Here is a 19,099-nt window from a genome sequence, read left to right as displayed (position 1 = left end):
TACTACATGTAGTGGAACACGCAGCCCACACACCATTAGTATTGTAGAGGAGTGTAATTCCTCTAAATGTACAGTTGTATGAGTCAGTAGTTCTCTGCTGCCCCTAGTGGCCCAGGACACTACTACATGCAGCCCACACACCATTAGTATTGTAGAGGAGTGTAATTACTCTAAATGTACAGTTGTATGAGTCAGTAGTTCTCTGCCGCCCCTAGTGGCCCAGGACACTACTACATGTAGTGGAACACGCAGCCCACACACCATTAGTATTGTAGAGGAGTGTAATTCCTCTAAATGTACAGTTGTATGAGTCAGTAGTTCTCTGCTGCCCCTAGTGGCCCAGGACACTACTACATGCAGCCCACACACCATTAGTATTGTAGAGGAGTGTAATTACTCTAAATGTACAGTTGTATGAGTCAGTAGTTCTCTGCTGCCCCTAGTGGCCCAGGACACTACTACATGCAGCCCACACACCATTAGTAGCCAGCTACATTGTTACAATCCTTCCTTCCATTTCCTGCAACATTCCGTTTTTATGTTCTTTGAAAGGAAACGTTACTTCGTTTCAGCGTCTCGGATAATATATTAGCCTGTCTTCTATATTGACTGCTTGGACACGGTAAGACGCTTTATTCTATTATCGATACGTTTACATTTTCCAACGAATGTGAGCAGCTTAATCGGGGGCTACTATCCAAATTATTGGGTGATAAGAAGGGTCAAAATCTATTTGATTTGATTACCAATTAAGCTATATGAAATAAAGCAGCTGTATTTGTTTACTCGCGCGTTTTGTCCGCTATTAAAACGGTTAAACACCTGCTCTGGGGTTGAACATGACGATTTAACTTGACAAGAATAATATAGTCGCATTTCTTTCACTGGCAGCGAGCTACTCCCGAACACATAGCAGTCGTTTCCTTGGCTACTCCAAGCCTTCCACTCGGCTTTCTATGCTTCACCTGTAGCCGAAGACTATGTCGACTGCTCCATTTTCTTATTTCTGGCACATTACTGAAAGGTAGACCTGCTTCGTGGAAAACTAGAGAGCGAAAAGCGAGACCAGGGAGTGAAAGTCGTGACGTCTCACAAAGCAAGGTGCAGCTTTTTTCCCAAGTCAACCCTCTCTTTGTTGAAGAATGTGTTCATGCCAACTCGGTGTACCATTGAACCGTTACACAACAATATGTACACTAACCGTCTGGCATTTTAACCTCCTAGAATTAAAGGAGCAGATATGAAGAGGGTCCGTGGCCAGGTACGGCTGGGTCGGTTCACCGGGACACGGATGGGAGGCTGCTGACAGAAGGCTGCGGTGATGTGCATGCTGCTGTTTTGGAATCCTCTGCTTGGGAGAAAGAACCGCCTGACAACATGACTGGGTTGAACCAGCAGAATGTTGAGGAATACTATGAGATGGGAGATGAGCTGGGGAGGTGAGTTTTATGTGCTGTGAATGAACACTACCAACAGTGTCTGAGCCTATACTGTGGTGGTCTGCTGTCCTATGCAACCACAATATCATGTGTTTTGGAACAGTGATTATGATCAGTTATTATCCAAAGACTGACTGTAAAACCCCTCAAAGGCTCTCTGTCAAAAACATCTTGGTTACGCAAAGCATCATGACTATATTACCTCTGATTGATGGATAGATGTTACAACCAGATTAATATAATACTGAATAAGATTATGGGCTAGTGATTTATGACCAGAAAGACAGCAACTTTCCCTTAAATCTCTCCAAAGACTGACTGTAAACCCCTCAAAGGCTCTCTCTGTCAAAAACATCTTGGTTACGCAAAGCATCATGACTATATTATCTCTGATTGATGGATAGATGTTACAACCAGATTAATATAATACTGAATAAGATTATGGGCTAGTGATTTATGACCAGAAAGACAGCAACTTTCCCTTAAATCTCTCTCACATCATCTCTGAGTAATAAATCCTAATGAAGTTTTAAACTGATGGCTTGATCTGCTGGTTTGTTATCATGACTCTTATTCTGTCAGACTGACAGTGTTCATCATGAAGCAGCGCCCCCCTATCAGCCCTACTGTAGTGAGTCTTCATCTCACATTTACAGCCTGTCTCTTCACTTTCAACCCGTAAAGCTCACTGCTCCACTCCGTCCGTGTAGCTCACTGCTCCACTCCCTATAGCTCACTGCTCCACTCCGTATAGCTCACTGCTCCACTCCGTATAGCTCACTGCTCCAGTCCGTGTAGCTCACTGCTCCACTCCCTATAGCTCACTGCTCCACTCCCTATAGCTCACTGCTCCAGTCCGTATAGCTCACTGCTCCAGTCCGTATAGCTCACTGCTCCAGTCCGTATAGCTCACTGCTCCGAATACCTATAGCTCACTGCTCCACTCCGAATCACCTCCATAGCTCACTGTTCCACTCCAGTCCGTATAGCTCACTGCTCTAGTCCCTATAGCTCACTGCTCCAGTCCGTGTAGCTCACTGCTCCAGTCCCTATAGCTCACTGCTCCACTCCCTATAGCTCACTGCTCCAGTCCGTATAGCTCACTGCTCCACTCCGTATAGCTCACTGCTCTAGTCCCTATAGCTCACTGCTCCAGTCCGTGTAGCTCACTGCTCCAGTCCGTATAGCTCACTGCTCCACTCCCTATAGCTCACTGCTCCAGTCCGTATAGCTCACTGCTCCACTCCCTGCTCCATAGCTCACTGCTCCACTCTCCTATAGCTCACTGCTCCAGTCTGTATAGCCACTGTATAGCTCACTGTTCCACTCCGTATAGCTCACTGCTCTAGTCCCTATAGCTCACTGCTCCAGTCCGTGTAGCTCACTGCTCCAGTCCCTATAGCTCACTGCTCCAGTCCCTATAGCTCACTGCTCCAGTCCGTATAGCTCACTGCTCCACTCCCTATAGCTCACTGCTCCGAATACCTATAGCTCACTGCTCCAGTCCGTATAGCTCACTGCTCCAGTCCGTATAGCTCACTGCTCCAGTCCGTATAGCTCACTGCTCCAGTCCCTATAGCTCACTGCTCCACTCCCTATAGCTCACTGCTCCAGTCCGTATAGCTCACTGCTCCAGTCCGTATAGCTCACTGCTCCAGTCCGTATAGCTCACTGCTCCAGTCCGTATAGCTCACTGCTCCAGTCCGTATAGCTCACTGCTCCACTCCGTATAGCTCACTGCTCCACTCCCTATAGCTCACTGCTCCAGTCCGTATAGCTCACTGCTCCAGTCCGTATAGCTCACTGCTCCAGTCCGTGTAGCTCACTGCTCCAATACCTATAGCTCACTGCTCCACTCCCTATAGCTCACTGCTCCACTCCCTATAGCTCACTGCTCCACTCCGTATAGCTCACTGCTCCACTCCCTATAGCTCACTGCTCCACTCCGTATAGCTCACTGCTCCAGTCCGTATAGCTCACTGCTCCAGTCCGTATAGCTCACTGCTCCAGTCCGTATAGCTCACTGCTCCAGCTCACTGCTCCAGTCCGTATAGCTCACTGCTCCACTCCGTATAGCTCACTGCTCCACTCCCTATAGCTCACTGCTCCACTCCCTATAGCTCACTGCCACTCCATAGCTCCTGTATAGCTCACTGCTCCACTCCGTATAGCTCACTGCTCCACTCCGTATAGCTCACTGCTCCATTCCGTATAGCTCACTGCCGTATAGCTCACTGCTCCACTCCCTATAGCTCACTGCTCCAGTCCGTATAGCTCACTGCTCCACTCCGTATAGCTCACTGCTCCACTCCGTATAGCTCACTGCTCCACTCCGTATAGCTCACTGCTCCAGTCCCTATAGCTCACTGCTCCAGTCCGTATAGCTCACTGCTCCACTCCGTATAGCTCACTGCTCCACTCCCTATAGCTCACTGCTCCAGTCCGTATAGCTCACTGCTCCACTGTATAGCTCACTGTCCATAGCTCACTGCTCCACTCCGTATAGCTCACTGCTCCACTGTCCATTATAGCTCACTGCTCCACTCCGTATAGCTCACTGCTCCACTCCCTATAGCTCACTGCTCCAGTCCGTATAGCTCACTGCTCCAGTCCGTATAGCTCACTGCTCCACTCCGTATAGCTCACTGCTCCACTCCGTATAGCTCACTGCTCCAGTCCGTATAGCTCACTGCTCCACTCCGTATAGCTCACTGCTCCAGTCTGTATAGCTCACTGCTCCACTCCGTATAGCTCACTGCTCCACTCCCTATAGCTCACTGCTCCAGTCTGTATAGCTCACTGCTCCACTCCGTATAGCTCACTGCTCCACTCCGTATAGCTCACTGCTCCACTCCGTATAGCTCACTGCTCCACTCCGTATAGCTCACTGCTCCACTCCGTATAGCTCACTGCTCCAGTCCGTATAGCTCACTGTTCCACTCCGTATAGCTCACTGCTCCACTCCATATAGCTCACTGTTCCACTCCGTATGGTGTGCATCCAAAATGGCACCGTATTCCCTTGTATTGTCCATAGGGTTCTGGTCATCAGTAGGGTTCAACTTGACCACTACTAATTCCCCAAGGCAGAGACAAGTGGCTGAGACTGTGACGCTACACTGGTAGGGGGGCGCAGTAGGGCCAGATGACAATCGTCCAATGACATTTCAAGTTTAGTTTTTTTTTAGGAACAGATGTGTCAGTTTGACACTGTTTGGATGCTGGAGTGATTTTGTGACAAACGGGTGTCACGGTCGTTTGTAGAATTAACGGACCAAGGTGCAGCGTACGTTGAGTTTCACATCATTTATTAAAAGAAGTGAAACTTTAGCAAAGAAAGACAAAACAGTAAACTAACAAATTAATGAACCATGACTACAACACTAATTCAAAACATAAACAGCATCCCATAACCCACAGGTGGAATTTAAAACTTAATTATGATCCCCAATTAGAGACAATGATAGCCAGCTGCCTCTTATTGGGAATCATACCAAAACCCCAACATAGAAAAAACAACCTAGCACCCCACATAGACAATATAAACTAGACTAACCCCCCAGTCACGCCCTTACCTACACCATAGAAAATAAAGGCTCTCTATGGTCAGGATGTGACAGAGGGCAGCCAACAGGATAGTATAGCTATATAGACAAATCATTTACTAGAGTGCCTTTCCTATGATTAGATTGTTTGACAAACACTGGATTACTACATTAATAGTTCTATATGTTTATTAGCCACTGACCCACTGAGATCATACTACATTAATATGGGTTCTATATGTAATTCTATGATTAGACCCACTGAGATCATACTACATTAATAGGTGTTCTATATGTAATTCTATGATTAGACCCACTGAGATCATACTACATTAATAGGGGTTCTATATGTAATTCTGTGATTAGACCCACTGAGATCATACTACATTAATAGGGGTTCTATATGTAATTCTATGACCCACTAGATCATACCCACTGAGATCATACTACATTAATAGGGGTTCTATATGTAATTCTATGATTAGACCCACTGAGATCATACTACATTAATAGGGGTTCTATATGTAATTCTATGATTAGACCCACTGAGATCATACTACATTAATAGGGGTTCTATATGTAATTCTATGATTAGACCCACTGAGATTATACTACATTAATAGGGGTTCTATATGTAATTCTATGATTAGACCCACTGAGATTATACTACATTAATAGGGGTTCTATATGTAATTCTATGATTAGACCCACTGAGATCATACTACATTAATAGGGGTTCTATATGTAATTCTGTGATTAGACCCACTGAGATCATACTAGGGGTTCTATATGTAATTCTATGATTAGACCCACTGAGATCATACCAGGGGTTCTATATGTAATTCTATGATTAGACCCACTGAGATCATACTACATTAATAGGGGTTCTATATGTAATTCTATGATTAGACCCACTGAGATCATACTACATTAATAGGGGTTCTATATGTAATTCTATGATTAGACCCACTGAGATCATACTAGGGGTTCTATATGTAATTCTGTGATTAGACCCACTGAGATCATACTACATTAATAGGGGTTCTATATGTAATTCTATGATTAGACCCACTGAGATCATACTAGGGGTTCTATATGTAATTCTGTGATTAGACCCACTGAGATGATACTACATTAATAGGGGTTCTATATGTAATTCTATGATTAGACCCACTGAGATCATACTACATTAATAGGGGTTCTATATGTAATTCTATGATTAGACCCCCTTTCCCTACTCCTGATCTGTCTCCCTACCCCCCCCCCCTCTCCTTCCCTACCCCCCATCTCCCTACCCCCCTCTCCTTACCCCCCTCTCCCTACCCCCCTCTCCTTCCCTACCCCCATCTCCCTATCCCCCTCTCCCTACCCCCATCTCCCTATCCCCCTCTCCTTACCCCCCACCTCCCTAACCCCCTCTCCTTCCCTACCACCCCCATCTCCCTATCCCCCTCTCCTTACCCCCCTACCCCCCACCTCCCTAACCCCCTCTCCTTCCCTACCCCCATCTCCCTATCCCCCTCTCTTTACCCCCCTCTCTCTACCCCCTCTCCTTCCCTACCCCCCACCTCCCTACCCCCCTCCCTTCCCTACCCCCATCTCCCTATCCCCTCCTCCCCTCACCCCCCCATACCCCCCCACCTCCCTAACCCCCTCTCCCTACTCCTGATCTTTCCCCCTGTCTCCCTACCTCCCCTCTCCTTACCCCCCTCTCCTTACCCCTCCCTAACCCCCTCTCCCTCTCCCTAGCCCCCCACCTCCCTTCCCCCCTCTCCTTACCCCCCTCTCCCTACCCCCCCCTGTCTCCCTACCCCCACCTCCCTACCTCCCTTTCCCCACCCCCCCACCTCCCTAACTCCCCTCTCCCTACTCCTGATCTCCTCCCTGTCTGAATCCAGCACCCAAGTGTCTGTGGTTGGAATGAGGCCCGTTTGGAGAGTGGAGTCAGTGGTTGGTGCTAGAGTAGCTGTGCATGTCAAGACCAGCCACCTCACTGGAATGAATTAGTTAAGTTGGCTATCTATCTTATTTAACCATAAACACTGTGCCGGAGATTCTATACATTATAGTTGTTGCTCCTAGACGTTTCCACTACACAATAGCAGCACTTACAGTTGACCGGGGGCAGCTCTTACAGGGTTGGAAAGGTGGCATCCTATGACGTTGCCACTTTGGAAGTCACTGGCTTTACTGAAGAGCTCATTCTACTGCCAATGTTTGTCTATGGAGATTACGTGGCTGTGTGCTCGGTTTTATACACCTGTCAGCAACTGGTGCGGCTGAAATAGCCGAATCCGCTAACTTGAAGGGGTGTTCACATACTTTTTTTTTTGTGTGTGTGTGTGTGTGTGTGTGTGTGTGTGTGTGTGTGTGTGTGTGTGTGTGTGTGTGTGTGTGTGTGTGTGTGTGTGTGTGTGTGTGTGTGTGTGTGTGTGTGTGTGTGTGTGTGTGTACTTCTAGTGGCTGATGGTTTCATCTCAGATACAGACCTGAACAGAGACATTCTGTAACAGATCGGAGCTGAAGTTTGGTGCCAAATGATTTACAACTTGTGTTGACAAAACCAACATGCCATGTAGATTATTATTATTTTAACAACCTAAGAGGTATAGGTGAGCAACTACTGCACAGTGGTAGGCCACACAAACTCACAGGACGGGACTGCAGAGTGCTGTAGCGCCTTAAAATGGTCTGTCCTCGGTTGCAACACTCACTACCGAGTTCCAAACTGCCTCTGGAGGCAACGACAGCACAAGAACTGTTAGTCGGGAGCTTCATAAAATGGGTTCCCATGGCAGAGCAGCTGCAAGCCTAAGATCACCATGCGCAATGGCAAGCGTCGGCTGGAGTGGTAAAGCTCACCGCCATTGGACTCTGGAGCAGTGGAAACGCATTCTTTTGAAGTGATGAATCACGCTTCACCATCTGGCAGTCCGACGGACGAATCTGGGTTTGGCAGATGCAAGGAGAACTCTACCTGCCCCAATGCATATTGGCAACTGTAAAGTTTGGTGGAGGAGGAATAATGGTTTGAGCTACAGTAGGCCCCTTAGTTCCAGTGAAGGGCAATCTTAAAGCTACAGCATACAATGACATTCTAGATGATTCTGTGCTTCCAACTTGTTGGCAACAGTTTGGGGAAGGCCCTTCCCTGTTTCTGCATGACAATGTCCCTGTGCAAAAAGCGAGGTTCATGCAGAAATGGTTTGTCGACATCGGTGTGGAAGAACTTGACTGGCCTGCATAGAACCCTGACCTCAACCCTTTCGAACACCTTTGGGATGAATTGGAACGCCGATTGCGATCTAGCCATAATCGCCCAACATCCGTGCCCAACCTCACTAATGCTCTTGTGGCTGATTGGAAGCAGGACACCGCAGAAATGTTCCAACATCTAGTGGAAAGCCTTCCCAGAAGAGTGGAGGCTGTTATAGCAGCAATGTTCCAACATCTAGAGGAAAGCCTGTCCACATACTTTTGGTCATGAAGTGTATCTCTGCTGTCTGTACTGATAAAAAGTTGTTGATCCTCCAGATATCCGCAAGGCTGCTAAAACACGGACTGACTGGCTAAGGCCCTGGCTACTGACTGATCAGAGGGTTTCAAGGTACTTGGTTGATCCTGAGTCTAGGGAGTTCACATCCTCCTGCTCTGGGGCTGCAACTCAATAATTGCTCTTTCCTAAAGTGTGCACTTGTTCACTTCACTAATCTGGAAAGGAAATGACGGTTATAAATCAGAAATATGGAGGAAACTCCCATTTGCCTCAACCAATCCAGTGCTTTTAGATTTGTGGGATGTAGTGCCCCAAGTGAACAAGTGCCCACTTCAGGAAAGAGATTATTGGAACGCAGCCTATGCCTGATAAGAACGGTTGTGTAGGCGGGGCCAGATCTTTTGTACGGCCCCTTTAGTGGTGTTGAAACGTTGAATCGCGGTGGTGGCGTGCTGTGTGCTGCTTGGGTTAAACAGACACACACAGCCCACTTTTGAATCCCTGGGTAGGGTGGATATGAGGGGGCACCGTCACGGTGGTCCCCAGAATTGGAGGCTCCTGAATAGACCCTCAGATGTCAGTCCCTATCAGCCCATTGAAGGATGGTGCTGCAGTCTAATGGGCTATTGTGCTATTTACTGTTTTTATTTACGCTGATCTTGTTTTGTACATTTCCTATGGCCTCAAACCGCTTCTGGACATCTGAACAGATATCACTGAACTCCATTTGGATGAAGATTTCTACTTTCAATGAGTCGACCGCTGTTGTTGAAGTGGTCAGATGACGCGGATGCTAAGCTACAGGACTGTTTTGCTAGCATAGACTGGAATATGTTCCGCGATTCATCCAATGACATTGAGGTCACCAGCTGCTGCTGCTCCTCGCTGTTTATCACTTTAAATAGAGTTAAGGGCTTGTAAGTAACCAAGTTCTACACCTGTTATATTCGGTGCATGTGACAAATTTGATTTGATGTACTGCTCATTCCGGGCCAGGCCCTAATTCCCGGGACTCGAAAGAGGAAGAGACGGCGTAAGAAGAAGACGAGCGGGCTCCTAGACGAGACCACGTTCTATTGGCAAACTGGATGAAATCCGTTCGAGACAATCCTATCAACGGGACCGGAAGTCATATCCAATGTTTCTCGGGGTCGTGGGTGAACAAGGGCATAGATAATCTACTTCTAGCTGGTTTTTCTATGCCTCATCAAGACTGAACTGCAGCTTCGGGGTGTGTGTCTCTTTGTTAATAACAGCTGGTGCCGAGTTAGAATAACACACTATTTACCAAGAGACTTCATCTATATATTTTTTTTGCTGTCTATTCACCACCACAAACCGAAGATGGCACTAAGACCGCGCTCAATCAGCTGTGTAGGGCCATAAGCAAACAAGAAAATGCACATTGAGGCGGCGCTCCTAGTGGCTGGTTATTTTAATGCAGGAAAACTGAAATCCATCTTACCTCATTTCTACCAGCATGTCACTTGTGCAACTAGAGGTGAGAAAACTCTAGATCACCTTTACTCCACACACAGAGATAAAAAGCTCTCACTCGCCCTTCATTTGGCAGATCGGACCATAACTCTGTCCTCCTGATTCCCGCTTACAAGCAAAAACTCAAACAGGAAGTACCAGTGACACGCTCAGTATGGAAGTGGTCTGATGAAGCGGATGCTAAGCTACAGGACTGTTTTGCTAGCACAGACTACAATATGTTCCGGGGTTCATCTAATAACAAGTGCATCGACGACGTCGCCCCCACGGTGACCGTATGTACATATCCCAACCAGATGCCATGGACTACAGGCAACATCCGGACTGAGCTAGAGGCAACCAGAGGTGAGAACTCTAGACCACCTAGAGGCTAGAGCTGCCACTTTCAAGGAACAGGACACCAATCCGGACGCTTAGAATAAATCTTGCTACGCGCTCTTACGAGCCATCAAACAGTCAAAAAAAACTTCTGGACTAACATCCAATCCTACTAAGCCGGCGTTGACACTCGTCGGATGTTGCAGGGCTTGCAAACGATCTCCGATTACAAACATTCGCAAAGGCTAGACTGATTACCAGGACGCATCCCCAGAGCGCTGACATTTTCAACTTTCCCTGACACAGTCTAACAGCTACAATGCCTTCAGAAAGTATTCACACCCCTTTACTTTTGTGTTAACGATCTACACAAAATACTGATGTCAAAGTGGAAGACATATTCTAACATTGTGAGAGAAAAAACACTCTTGATTAGATGATTAGAGAAGTATTCAACCCCCTGAGTCAATATCTAGAATTACCTTTGGCGGCTGTGAGTCTTACTGGGTCTAAGAGGTTTGCACACTTGGACATTATTCTTTCAAGTTGTTTGTTAATCATTGCTAGACAGCAATTTTCAAGTCTTGCTATAGATTTTCAATTACGATTTTTAAGTCAACTGTAACTGGGCCTCTTGGGAACATTCAATGTCATCTTGGTAAGCAACTCCAGTATAGATTTGGCCTTATGTTTTAGGCTATTGTCCTGTTGAAATCTCCCAGTGTTTTTTGGAAAGCAGACTGAACCAGGTTCTCCTCTAGGATTTCTTTCCTTGCTTAGCTTTATTCTGTTTCTCTTTATGCTTAACTCCGTAGTCCTTGCTGATGACAAGCATACCCATAACATGATGCGGCCATCACCATGCTTAAAAATACTCAGTGATGTGTTCTGTTGGATTTGCCTCATAACACTTTTTATTCAGGACATTCAAGTTAATCTCACAATTATTTTTTGTAGTTTTACTTTAAGGCCTTATTGCGAACAGGATGCATGTTTTGGAATAGGTTTTATTATTTACAGGTTTCCTTCTTACCACTCTGTCATTTAGGTAGTATTGTGGAGTAACTACATAGCTGTTGATCCAACCTCAGTTTTTTCCTATCACAGCCATTAAACTGATGTAAAGTCAACATTGGCCTCATGGTGAACTCCCTGAGTGGTTTCCTCTGGCAAATGAGTTGTATTTGCCAGATACACCTGTATCTTTGTAGTGACTGGGTGTATCGATACATCATCCAACGTGTAATTAATAACTTCACCACGCTCAGTGTTTTTGTCCCCCATAAGTGCCTTGGAGGCATTGGAAAACCTCTTCTTTGGTTGAAGCTGTGTTTGAAATGCACTGCATACAGTATATATCTGTATACAGAGATGAGGTCATTGACATCATGATCAACACAACATGCTACAATTTTAAACATTTTACTGAGTTACAGTTCATATAAGGAAATCAGTGAATTTTAAATAAATATATTTGGCACTATTCTATGGATTTCACCATCGAAGGTGAACATTTGCCCACTGAAGTCAGTTACGACTCCAAACTGCAGTCGGGTCAAGACTCTGGTGAGGACGACGAGCACACAGATGAGCTTCCCTGAGAGGGTTTCTGACAGTTTGTACAGAAATTCTTTACTTGTGCAAACCCAGAGTTTTATTAGACGATCTCACTGGATGTGGAGGCTGGCATAGAGATCCGTGGTCTGCAGTTGTGAGGCCGGTTGGATGTACTGCCAAATTCTCTAAAAATAACGTTGGAGGTAGAATGGTAGAATAATGAACATTAATTTCTCTGAGCACCAGCTCTGGTGGGTGTTCCTGCGGTCAGGATGCCAATTTTGCATCTGTGGCTGTGAATTCTGTCACAACTGCACATTTTAGTGGCTTTTTATTGTCCCCAGGTAAATCTGTGTAATGATCATGATGTTAAATCAGCTTCTTGATGTGCCACACCTGTCTTGGCAAAGGAGAAATGCTCACTAACGGGTGTAAACAAGTTTGTGCACAACATATGAGAGAAATAAGCTTGTTGTGTGTATGGACCATTTCTGGGATCTTTTTTTTCATGAAACATGAAACCACCTTTACGTGTGTTTTATTTTATTATTATTTTTGTTCAGTGAATTTAGGCCTTGAAAGTGTTAAATAGTTGACTCAAGACATTTCAGCTTGAAAGGTTTTTATTAATGAAACATAATTTGACTTTGACATTATGGGGTAATGTGTGTAGGGAAGTGATGACAAATCTCAATCCATTTTGTCAACATAAAAAAAGTGTCCACTTTCAACCACTATAGACCCTGTGCCCAAGAACTCCAAGGTAACCTGTCTAAATGCCTTACCGCCCCATAACACTCACACCTGTAGCCATAACATGCTTTGAAAGGCTGGTCATGGCTTACATCAACACCATCATCCCAGAAACCCTGGACCCACTCCAATTCACATACCAACCCAACAGAACCACAGTCTCTATTACACTCCAACACTGCCCTTTCCCACCTGGACAAAAGGAACACCTACGTGAGAATGCTGGTCATTGACTACAGCTCAGCGTTCAACACCATAGAGCCCCACAGTGGAGGTGGCATAATACCCATAAAACCTAGCGGTCAAACGGAGAAATGGTTCCATTCATCTTTCACATTGGGTATTTTAGAAACACTAAAAATAAGGACTGTGTTTCGCGTTTTGAGAACCATGGAAATCTCTCTCGGACGCGGTGACTGATTCGGCACTCTTAACTGCTTCGAATTAGCATCAAAGTACACATCATGCAAAACTACAATTCCTTGTAAGCTCATCTTCTCTAGCTGACACCTTTGTTACCAGGTATTGTCAGTTTTTTAAAGATCACAGAATTGCCCATTTTGATTTATTCATTACTACATTTAATATATAATAATAATAATAATAATAATAATAATAATAATAATAATAATAATTTAACTACATTGAGAGTTAATCCAGAGATTCTTTGCCTTGATATCATCCAGATCATCATGGCATTTTGTACATCTTTATGGTATCTACATTTTTCAATTTTGTTTTTTTGGGGGGTACAGGCAAATACAGTGCATTCGGGAAGTATTCAAATAGCCAAAGCCAAATACTTATTTTCCAGCATCATTTGTAAATAAATTCATTAAAAATCCTACTTCTGGATTTTTTTTCTTCTCATTTTGTCTGTCATAGTTGAAGTGAACCTATGATGAACCTATGATGAAAATTACAGGCCTCTCATCCTTTTAAGTGGGAGAACTTGCACAATTGGTGGCTGACTAAATACTTTTTTGCCCCACTGTATATAGATATATAGCTATATGGAAACAGGATGCACCTGAGCTCAATTTCAAGTCTCATAGCAAAGTTTGCATGATGTCTACTTTGATGCTAATTTGAAGCAGAAAAGAGAGCTGACTCAGTCACTATGTCTGAGGGATTTCCAGGGTTAGTCTACACGAAACACAGTCAAATCAAATGTATTTATATAGCCCTTCGTACATCAGCTGATATCTCAAAGTGCTGTACAGAAACCCAGCCTAAAACCCCAAACAGCAAGCAATGCAGGTGTAGCACATTGGCCAGGAAAAACTCCCTAGAAAGGCCAAAACCTAGGAAGAAACCTAGAGAGGAACCAGGCTATGTGGGGTGGCAGAACTCAGTGGTGTGTGATGGTTCTGTTCTGACTCAGCTGTGCCAGGTGGAACATGATTATAACAGAACATGGCCAAACATGATCTCAGTGGTGTGTGTTGGTCTCTGTAGTAACATGATCTCAGTGGTTCAAATGTTCTCTGTAGTAAATGATCTCAGTGGTGTGTGTGTTGGTCATGGTGGTGTGTGTTGGTCTCTGTAGTAACATGATCTCATGGTCTCTGTAGTAACATGATCTCAGTGGTGTGTGTTGGTCTCTGTAGTAACATGATCTCAGTGGTGTGTGTTGGTCTCTGTAGTAACATGATCTCAGTGGTGTGTGTTGGTCTCTGTAGTAACATGATCTCAGTGGTGTGTGCTGGTCTCTGTAGTAACTTGATCTCAGTGTTGTGTGCTGGTCACTGTAGTAACTTGATCTCAGTGGTGTGTGCTGGTCTCTGTAGTAACATGATCTCAGTGGTGTGTGCTGGTCTCTGTAGTAACTTGATCTCAGTGTTGTGTGCTGGTCTCTGTAGTAACTTGATCTCAGTGGTGTGTGCTGGTCTCTGTAGTAACTTGATCTCAGTGGTGTGTGTTGGTCTCTGTAGTAACTTGATCTCAGTGTTGTGTGTGTTTGCGTTTGCATGTCACTGTAACAAGCTGCGTCAGATCTGCAGCTAGCCTGACTGCCTCCGTCTGACTAGCGCTAATTGGGGTGTGTGCACGCAGTGAGCGTACATCATGTCTGTTGTAGTTAGTGTAAGGGCCGTACACAGGGTGCTGTTCCCTGATGCTTTAGTATTCAGTAGTATACACGTGGATGAAGCCTGTACTTCAGTGACAGTGGGTTGCTAAGCCGAACCTTTAAAATGACCCCCCCCCCCCCGCCCCTCTTAATGCGGAGCTAGAGGAGGGGCAGTCTCGGACATGCAGTGTTTCCCACCCATTGACCCAGATTCTTCTGACACGACAATGCCCCATGTCATGGAGGAGGGCTGAGTGTTACTACAGCTCGTCTGTCTGGGTACGTCATAGTCTGGGACTGCTGTTATATAGCATGGAAACTCGGGGGTGTAAATCCATTGGAGAGTAGTGGTGGTAGCACTACCTGTAGTGTCTATTCATTCCAGACGTGATGTAGCCTTCTACCGGAATAGTAGTCAGGCTTTACTTACCCTTTGAGTGATTCATCTCCTACTGAACAGAGGACAACTGGAGCTCTGCCCACTGTGCTAACAGTGAATGGAGGGTGGCTTCACAAGTGTGTGTGAGCGAGCATACAGCAGAATGGGTCTGTCTGTTACCCTGTAGCACCTGCCTTGTCTGACTCCTCACTGTACTGACCACTGTAACACCTGCCTTGTCCTGACTCCTCACTGTACTGACCACTGTAACACCTGCCTTGTCCTGACTCCTCACTGTACTGACCACTGTAGCACCTGCCTTGTCCTGACTCCTCACTGTACTGACCACTGTAACACCTGCCTTGTCCTGACTCCTCACTGTACTGACCACTGTAGCACCTGCCTTGTCCTGACTCCTCACTGTACTGACCACTGTAACACCAGCCTTGTCCACCTGCCTTGTCCTGACTCCTCACTGTACTGACCACTGTAACACCTGCCTTGTCCTGACTCCTCACTGTACTGACCACCGTAACACCTGCCTTGTCCTGACTCCTCACTGTACTGACCACTGTAGCACCTGCCTTGTCCTGACTCCTCACTGTACTGACCACTGTAGCACCTGCCTTGTCTGTCTCCTCACTGTACTGACCACTGTAACACCTGCCTTGTCTGTCTCCTCACTGTACTGACCACTGTAGCACCTGCCTTGTCCTGACTCCTCACTGTACTGACCACTGTAACACCAGCCTTGTCCACCTGCCTTGTCCTGACTCCTCACTGTACTGACCACTGTAACACCAGCCTTGTCCACCTGCCTTGTCCTGACTCCTCACTGTACTGACCACTGTAACACCTGCCTTGTCCACCTGCCTTGTCCTGCCTGCCTTGTCCTCCTGCCTTGTCCTCCTGCCTTGTCCTCCTGCCTTGTCCTCCTGCCTTGTCCGCCTGCCTTGTCACCCATTGAGCATGTTTGGGATGTTCTGGATTGGTGTGTACGACAGCGTGTTCCAGTTCACGCCAATATCCAGCAACTTCTCACAGCCATTGAAAAGCAGTGCGACAACATTCCACAGGCCATCCGTCAACAGTCTGATTTACTCGACAAGATGTGTCATGCTGCATGATGCAAATGATGACATACTGACTGGTTTTCTCTCTTTTTTTTTTTGTTTTAAGGCATCTGTGTTCCCAGTCATGTGAAGTCTTTAGATTAAGACCTAATGAATGTAAATAGCTTGATTTCCTTCTGAACGTATTTAACTTGTAGCATGGTTGCGTTGATATTTTCTGTTCGCTGTCGCTATTTCAACTACAAGTGGCTCAGATGACTGAAAACGTTTATGCAGGGAAATGCTTGTCAAACTGGTTTTAGTCACAGACATGTTTTTGTCATTTAGTTATATCTAGTAAACAATCTTATCTTGGCCTGAATGGATAGATCTTCTTCAAACTGTCTTACTGTTTTCAGATTGCATACATAGAAAACTCCACTAAGTCCTCTAACATAATAGGTCCAGACAGTAACAGTGCTGTTTCTGGATCAGGGATGAGTCAGAGTTCAGTGAGGTGAGTTCACTTTGACGCCAGTCCAGTGGTCCTACATCGTGGCTTGCGAAAGTGTTCACCCCCCCTTTGGCATTTCTCCTATTTTGTTGCCTTACAACATGGAATTAAAATAGATGTTTGTATCATTTGATTTACACAACATTCCTACCACTTTGAAGATGCAAAGAAATAAGACAAAACAGAACTTGAGTGTGCATAACTATTCAATACTTTGTAGAGCCACCTTTTGCAGCAATTACAGCTGCAAGTCTGTTGGGGTATGTCTCTATAAGCTTGGCACAAATAGCCACTGGGATTTTTGCCCATTCTACAAGGAGAAACTGCTTCAGCTCCTTCAAGTTGGATGGGTTCCTCTGGTGTTTAAGTCGTACCACAGATTCTCAATTGGGTTTGGGTTGAGGTCTGGATTTAAACTAGGCCATTCCAAGACATTTAAATGTTTCCCCTTAAATTGTATTTTATTTATTTTACCGGGCAAGTCAGTTAAGAACAAATTCTTATTTACAATGACGATCGACCAAAAGGCAAAAGACCTCCTGTGGGGACGGGGGCTGGGATTTAAAAGAAAATGTATACAAAATAAATCTAGGACAAAACACACATCACACACTATCCATCCAAGTGTGGAGGGGAGGAGAGGCGGAAGGGGGGTTCGCTTGCTCACACGCCGGTAATTGCTGGTTTTTGGCCAAAACAGCTCAATGGTTGGCTCTGGAGCTGGATTTGTCATGAGCACAGATGGAAACCACTGGCCTGATCTTTGACTTCACCATCTATTGTTATTTCAAGTTTTTGCGGACACGAATCCGCAAAAGTTAGAAAGAAAATAGGTTATAGGTCTATAAGTTAATTAGCATAGTTTAGTGGTATCCAATTGTTAGTAGTTAATATCTTGTCTCATCGCAACAAGTCCCATACGGGCTCGTGGATGCAAGTCTTTTATAGACTTCCTGCCATTGAAACCAGCGTTTGTCTTCAGTTGGTTTTCAAATCAACTTTCTTTGACTGTTCTGAAGCCAAAGGCACAATCCTCGTCCTATCAGTAAATCCTAATTGTATGCATCTTTATAGATTCCAAACAGATTTCTGTTAATCATTCTAGGTGAAATGCTATTTAGTATTTTCCTGCCAATTTACAAATTTTTTCTAGTAAATGTTTCAAATGTATGTTGTTATAGGCATGCTAACCGTAGCTTCATTACTGGAGTTCTGTTAATCATTCTAGAGATGAGGTTCCAGCTCTGATGAAGCTAAATATGCTAACCGTAGCTAGATAGCTAATGTTATGTTGTTGTTTTTCAGTCGATAAACATCAACACATGGGGCACAGCTGTCAGTGTAGCTAAGCTATCATGCTAACCGTAGCTAGATAGCTAATGTTATGTTGTTGTTTTTCACTACACTGTATTCAAAAGATTAGCCAGCTATGGCTGGTTCGAGAGCAGTATTAGTCATAAGCATTGATTTAACCCACAAGAGTCTAAGCCCTTCTAATAAAATACAACATTTGATGAATATTTCTATTTGGCCTTCCTGCTATTAGCTGAATCAAACGCATTGAATACAATTCACTACGTGGTGCAACAGATCATCTAAAGGAAGCTTTGTTCTGAAGTATCTGGCCTATATCTCAAATCAAATCAAATCAAATTGTATTTGTCACATACACATGGTTAGCAGATGTTAATGCGAGTGTAGCGAAATGCTTGTGCTTCTAGTTCCGACAATGCAGTGATAACCAACAATAATATATGCCATTTAATCTAAGTCATGTGTGCATACATTCTATTCCAAAACTACTGTCTTATACACAAAACTACTGTGTAAGGGGATAAAGAATATGTACATAAGGATATATGAATGAGTGATGGTACAGAGCAGCATACAGTAGATGGTATGGAGTACAGTATATACATATGAGATGAGTATGTAGACAAAGTAAACAAAGTGGCATAGTTAAAGTGGCTAGTGATACATGTATTACATAAGGATGCAGTCGATGATATAGAGTACAGTATATACGTATACATATGAGATGAATAATGTAGGGTAAGTAACATTATATAAGGTAGCATTGTTTAAAGTGGCTAGTGATATATTTACATCAATTCCCATTATTAAAGTGGCTGGAGTTGGGTCAGTGTCAATGACAGTGTGTTGGCAGCAGCCACTCAATGTTAGTGGTGGCTGTTTAACAGTCTGATGGCCTTGCGATAGAAGCTGTTTTTCAGTTTCTCGGTCCCAGCTTTGATGCACCTGTACTGACCTCGCCTTCTGGATGATACCGGGGTGAACAGGCAGTGGTTCGGGTGGTTGATGTCCTTGATGATCTTTATGGCCTTCCTGTAACATCGGGTGGTGTAGGTGTCCTGGAGGGCAGGTAGTTTGCCCCCGGTGATGCGCTGTGCAGACCTCACTACCCTCTGGAGAGCCTTACGGTTGAGGGCGGAGCAGTTGCCGTACCAGGCGGTGATAC

The 19,099-nt window shown here is 44.9% G+C and overlaps 1 protein-coding gene across 3 annotated transcripts in view; it reads left to right on the top strand.

Annotated features, from left to right (window-relative positions):
- Positions 1-448: 448 nt before the first annotated feature.
- dapk1 (death-associated protein kinase 1) overlaps positions 449-19,099 on the top strand; it is a 194,357-nt gene continuing 175,706 nt past the window's right edge. The window contains exons 1-3 of one of the 3 annotated variants that reach the window (XM_052512192.1): positions 449-622; positions 1,029-1,101; positions 1,225-1,439. In XM_052512192.1, coding sequence (XP_052368152.1) covers positions 1,378-1,439 — 62 coding nt within the window. In that variant the 5' untranslated portion in view covers positions 449-622; positions 1,029-1,101; positions 1,225-1,377. Of the gene's footprint in view, positions 623-891; positions 1,102-1,224; positions 1,440-19,099 lie in introns of all 3 variants that reach the window. The other 2 variants (XM_052512191.1, XM_052512193.1) reach the window with 2 other exon arrangements.

Source organism: Oncorhynchus keta, unplaced genomic scaffold, assembly GCF_023373465.1.
Source record: "Oncorhynchus keta strain PuntledgeMale-10-30-2019 unplaced genomic scaffold, Oket_V2 Un_contig_8064_pilon_pilon, whole genome shotgun sequence".
In the NCBI taxonomy this organism is placed as follows: domain Eukaryota; kingdom Metazoa; phylum Chordata; class Actinopteri; order Salmoniformes; family Salmonidae; genus Oncorhynchus; species Oncorhynchus keta.
This window is presented reverse-complemented; position numbering and strand designations above follow the sequence as displayed.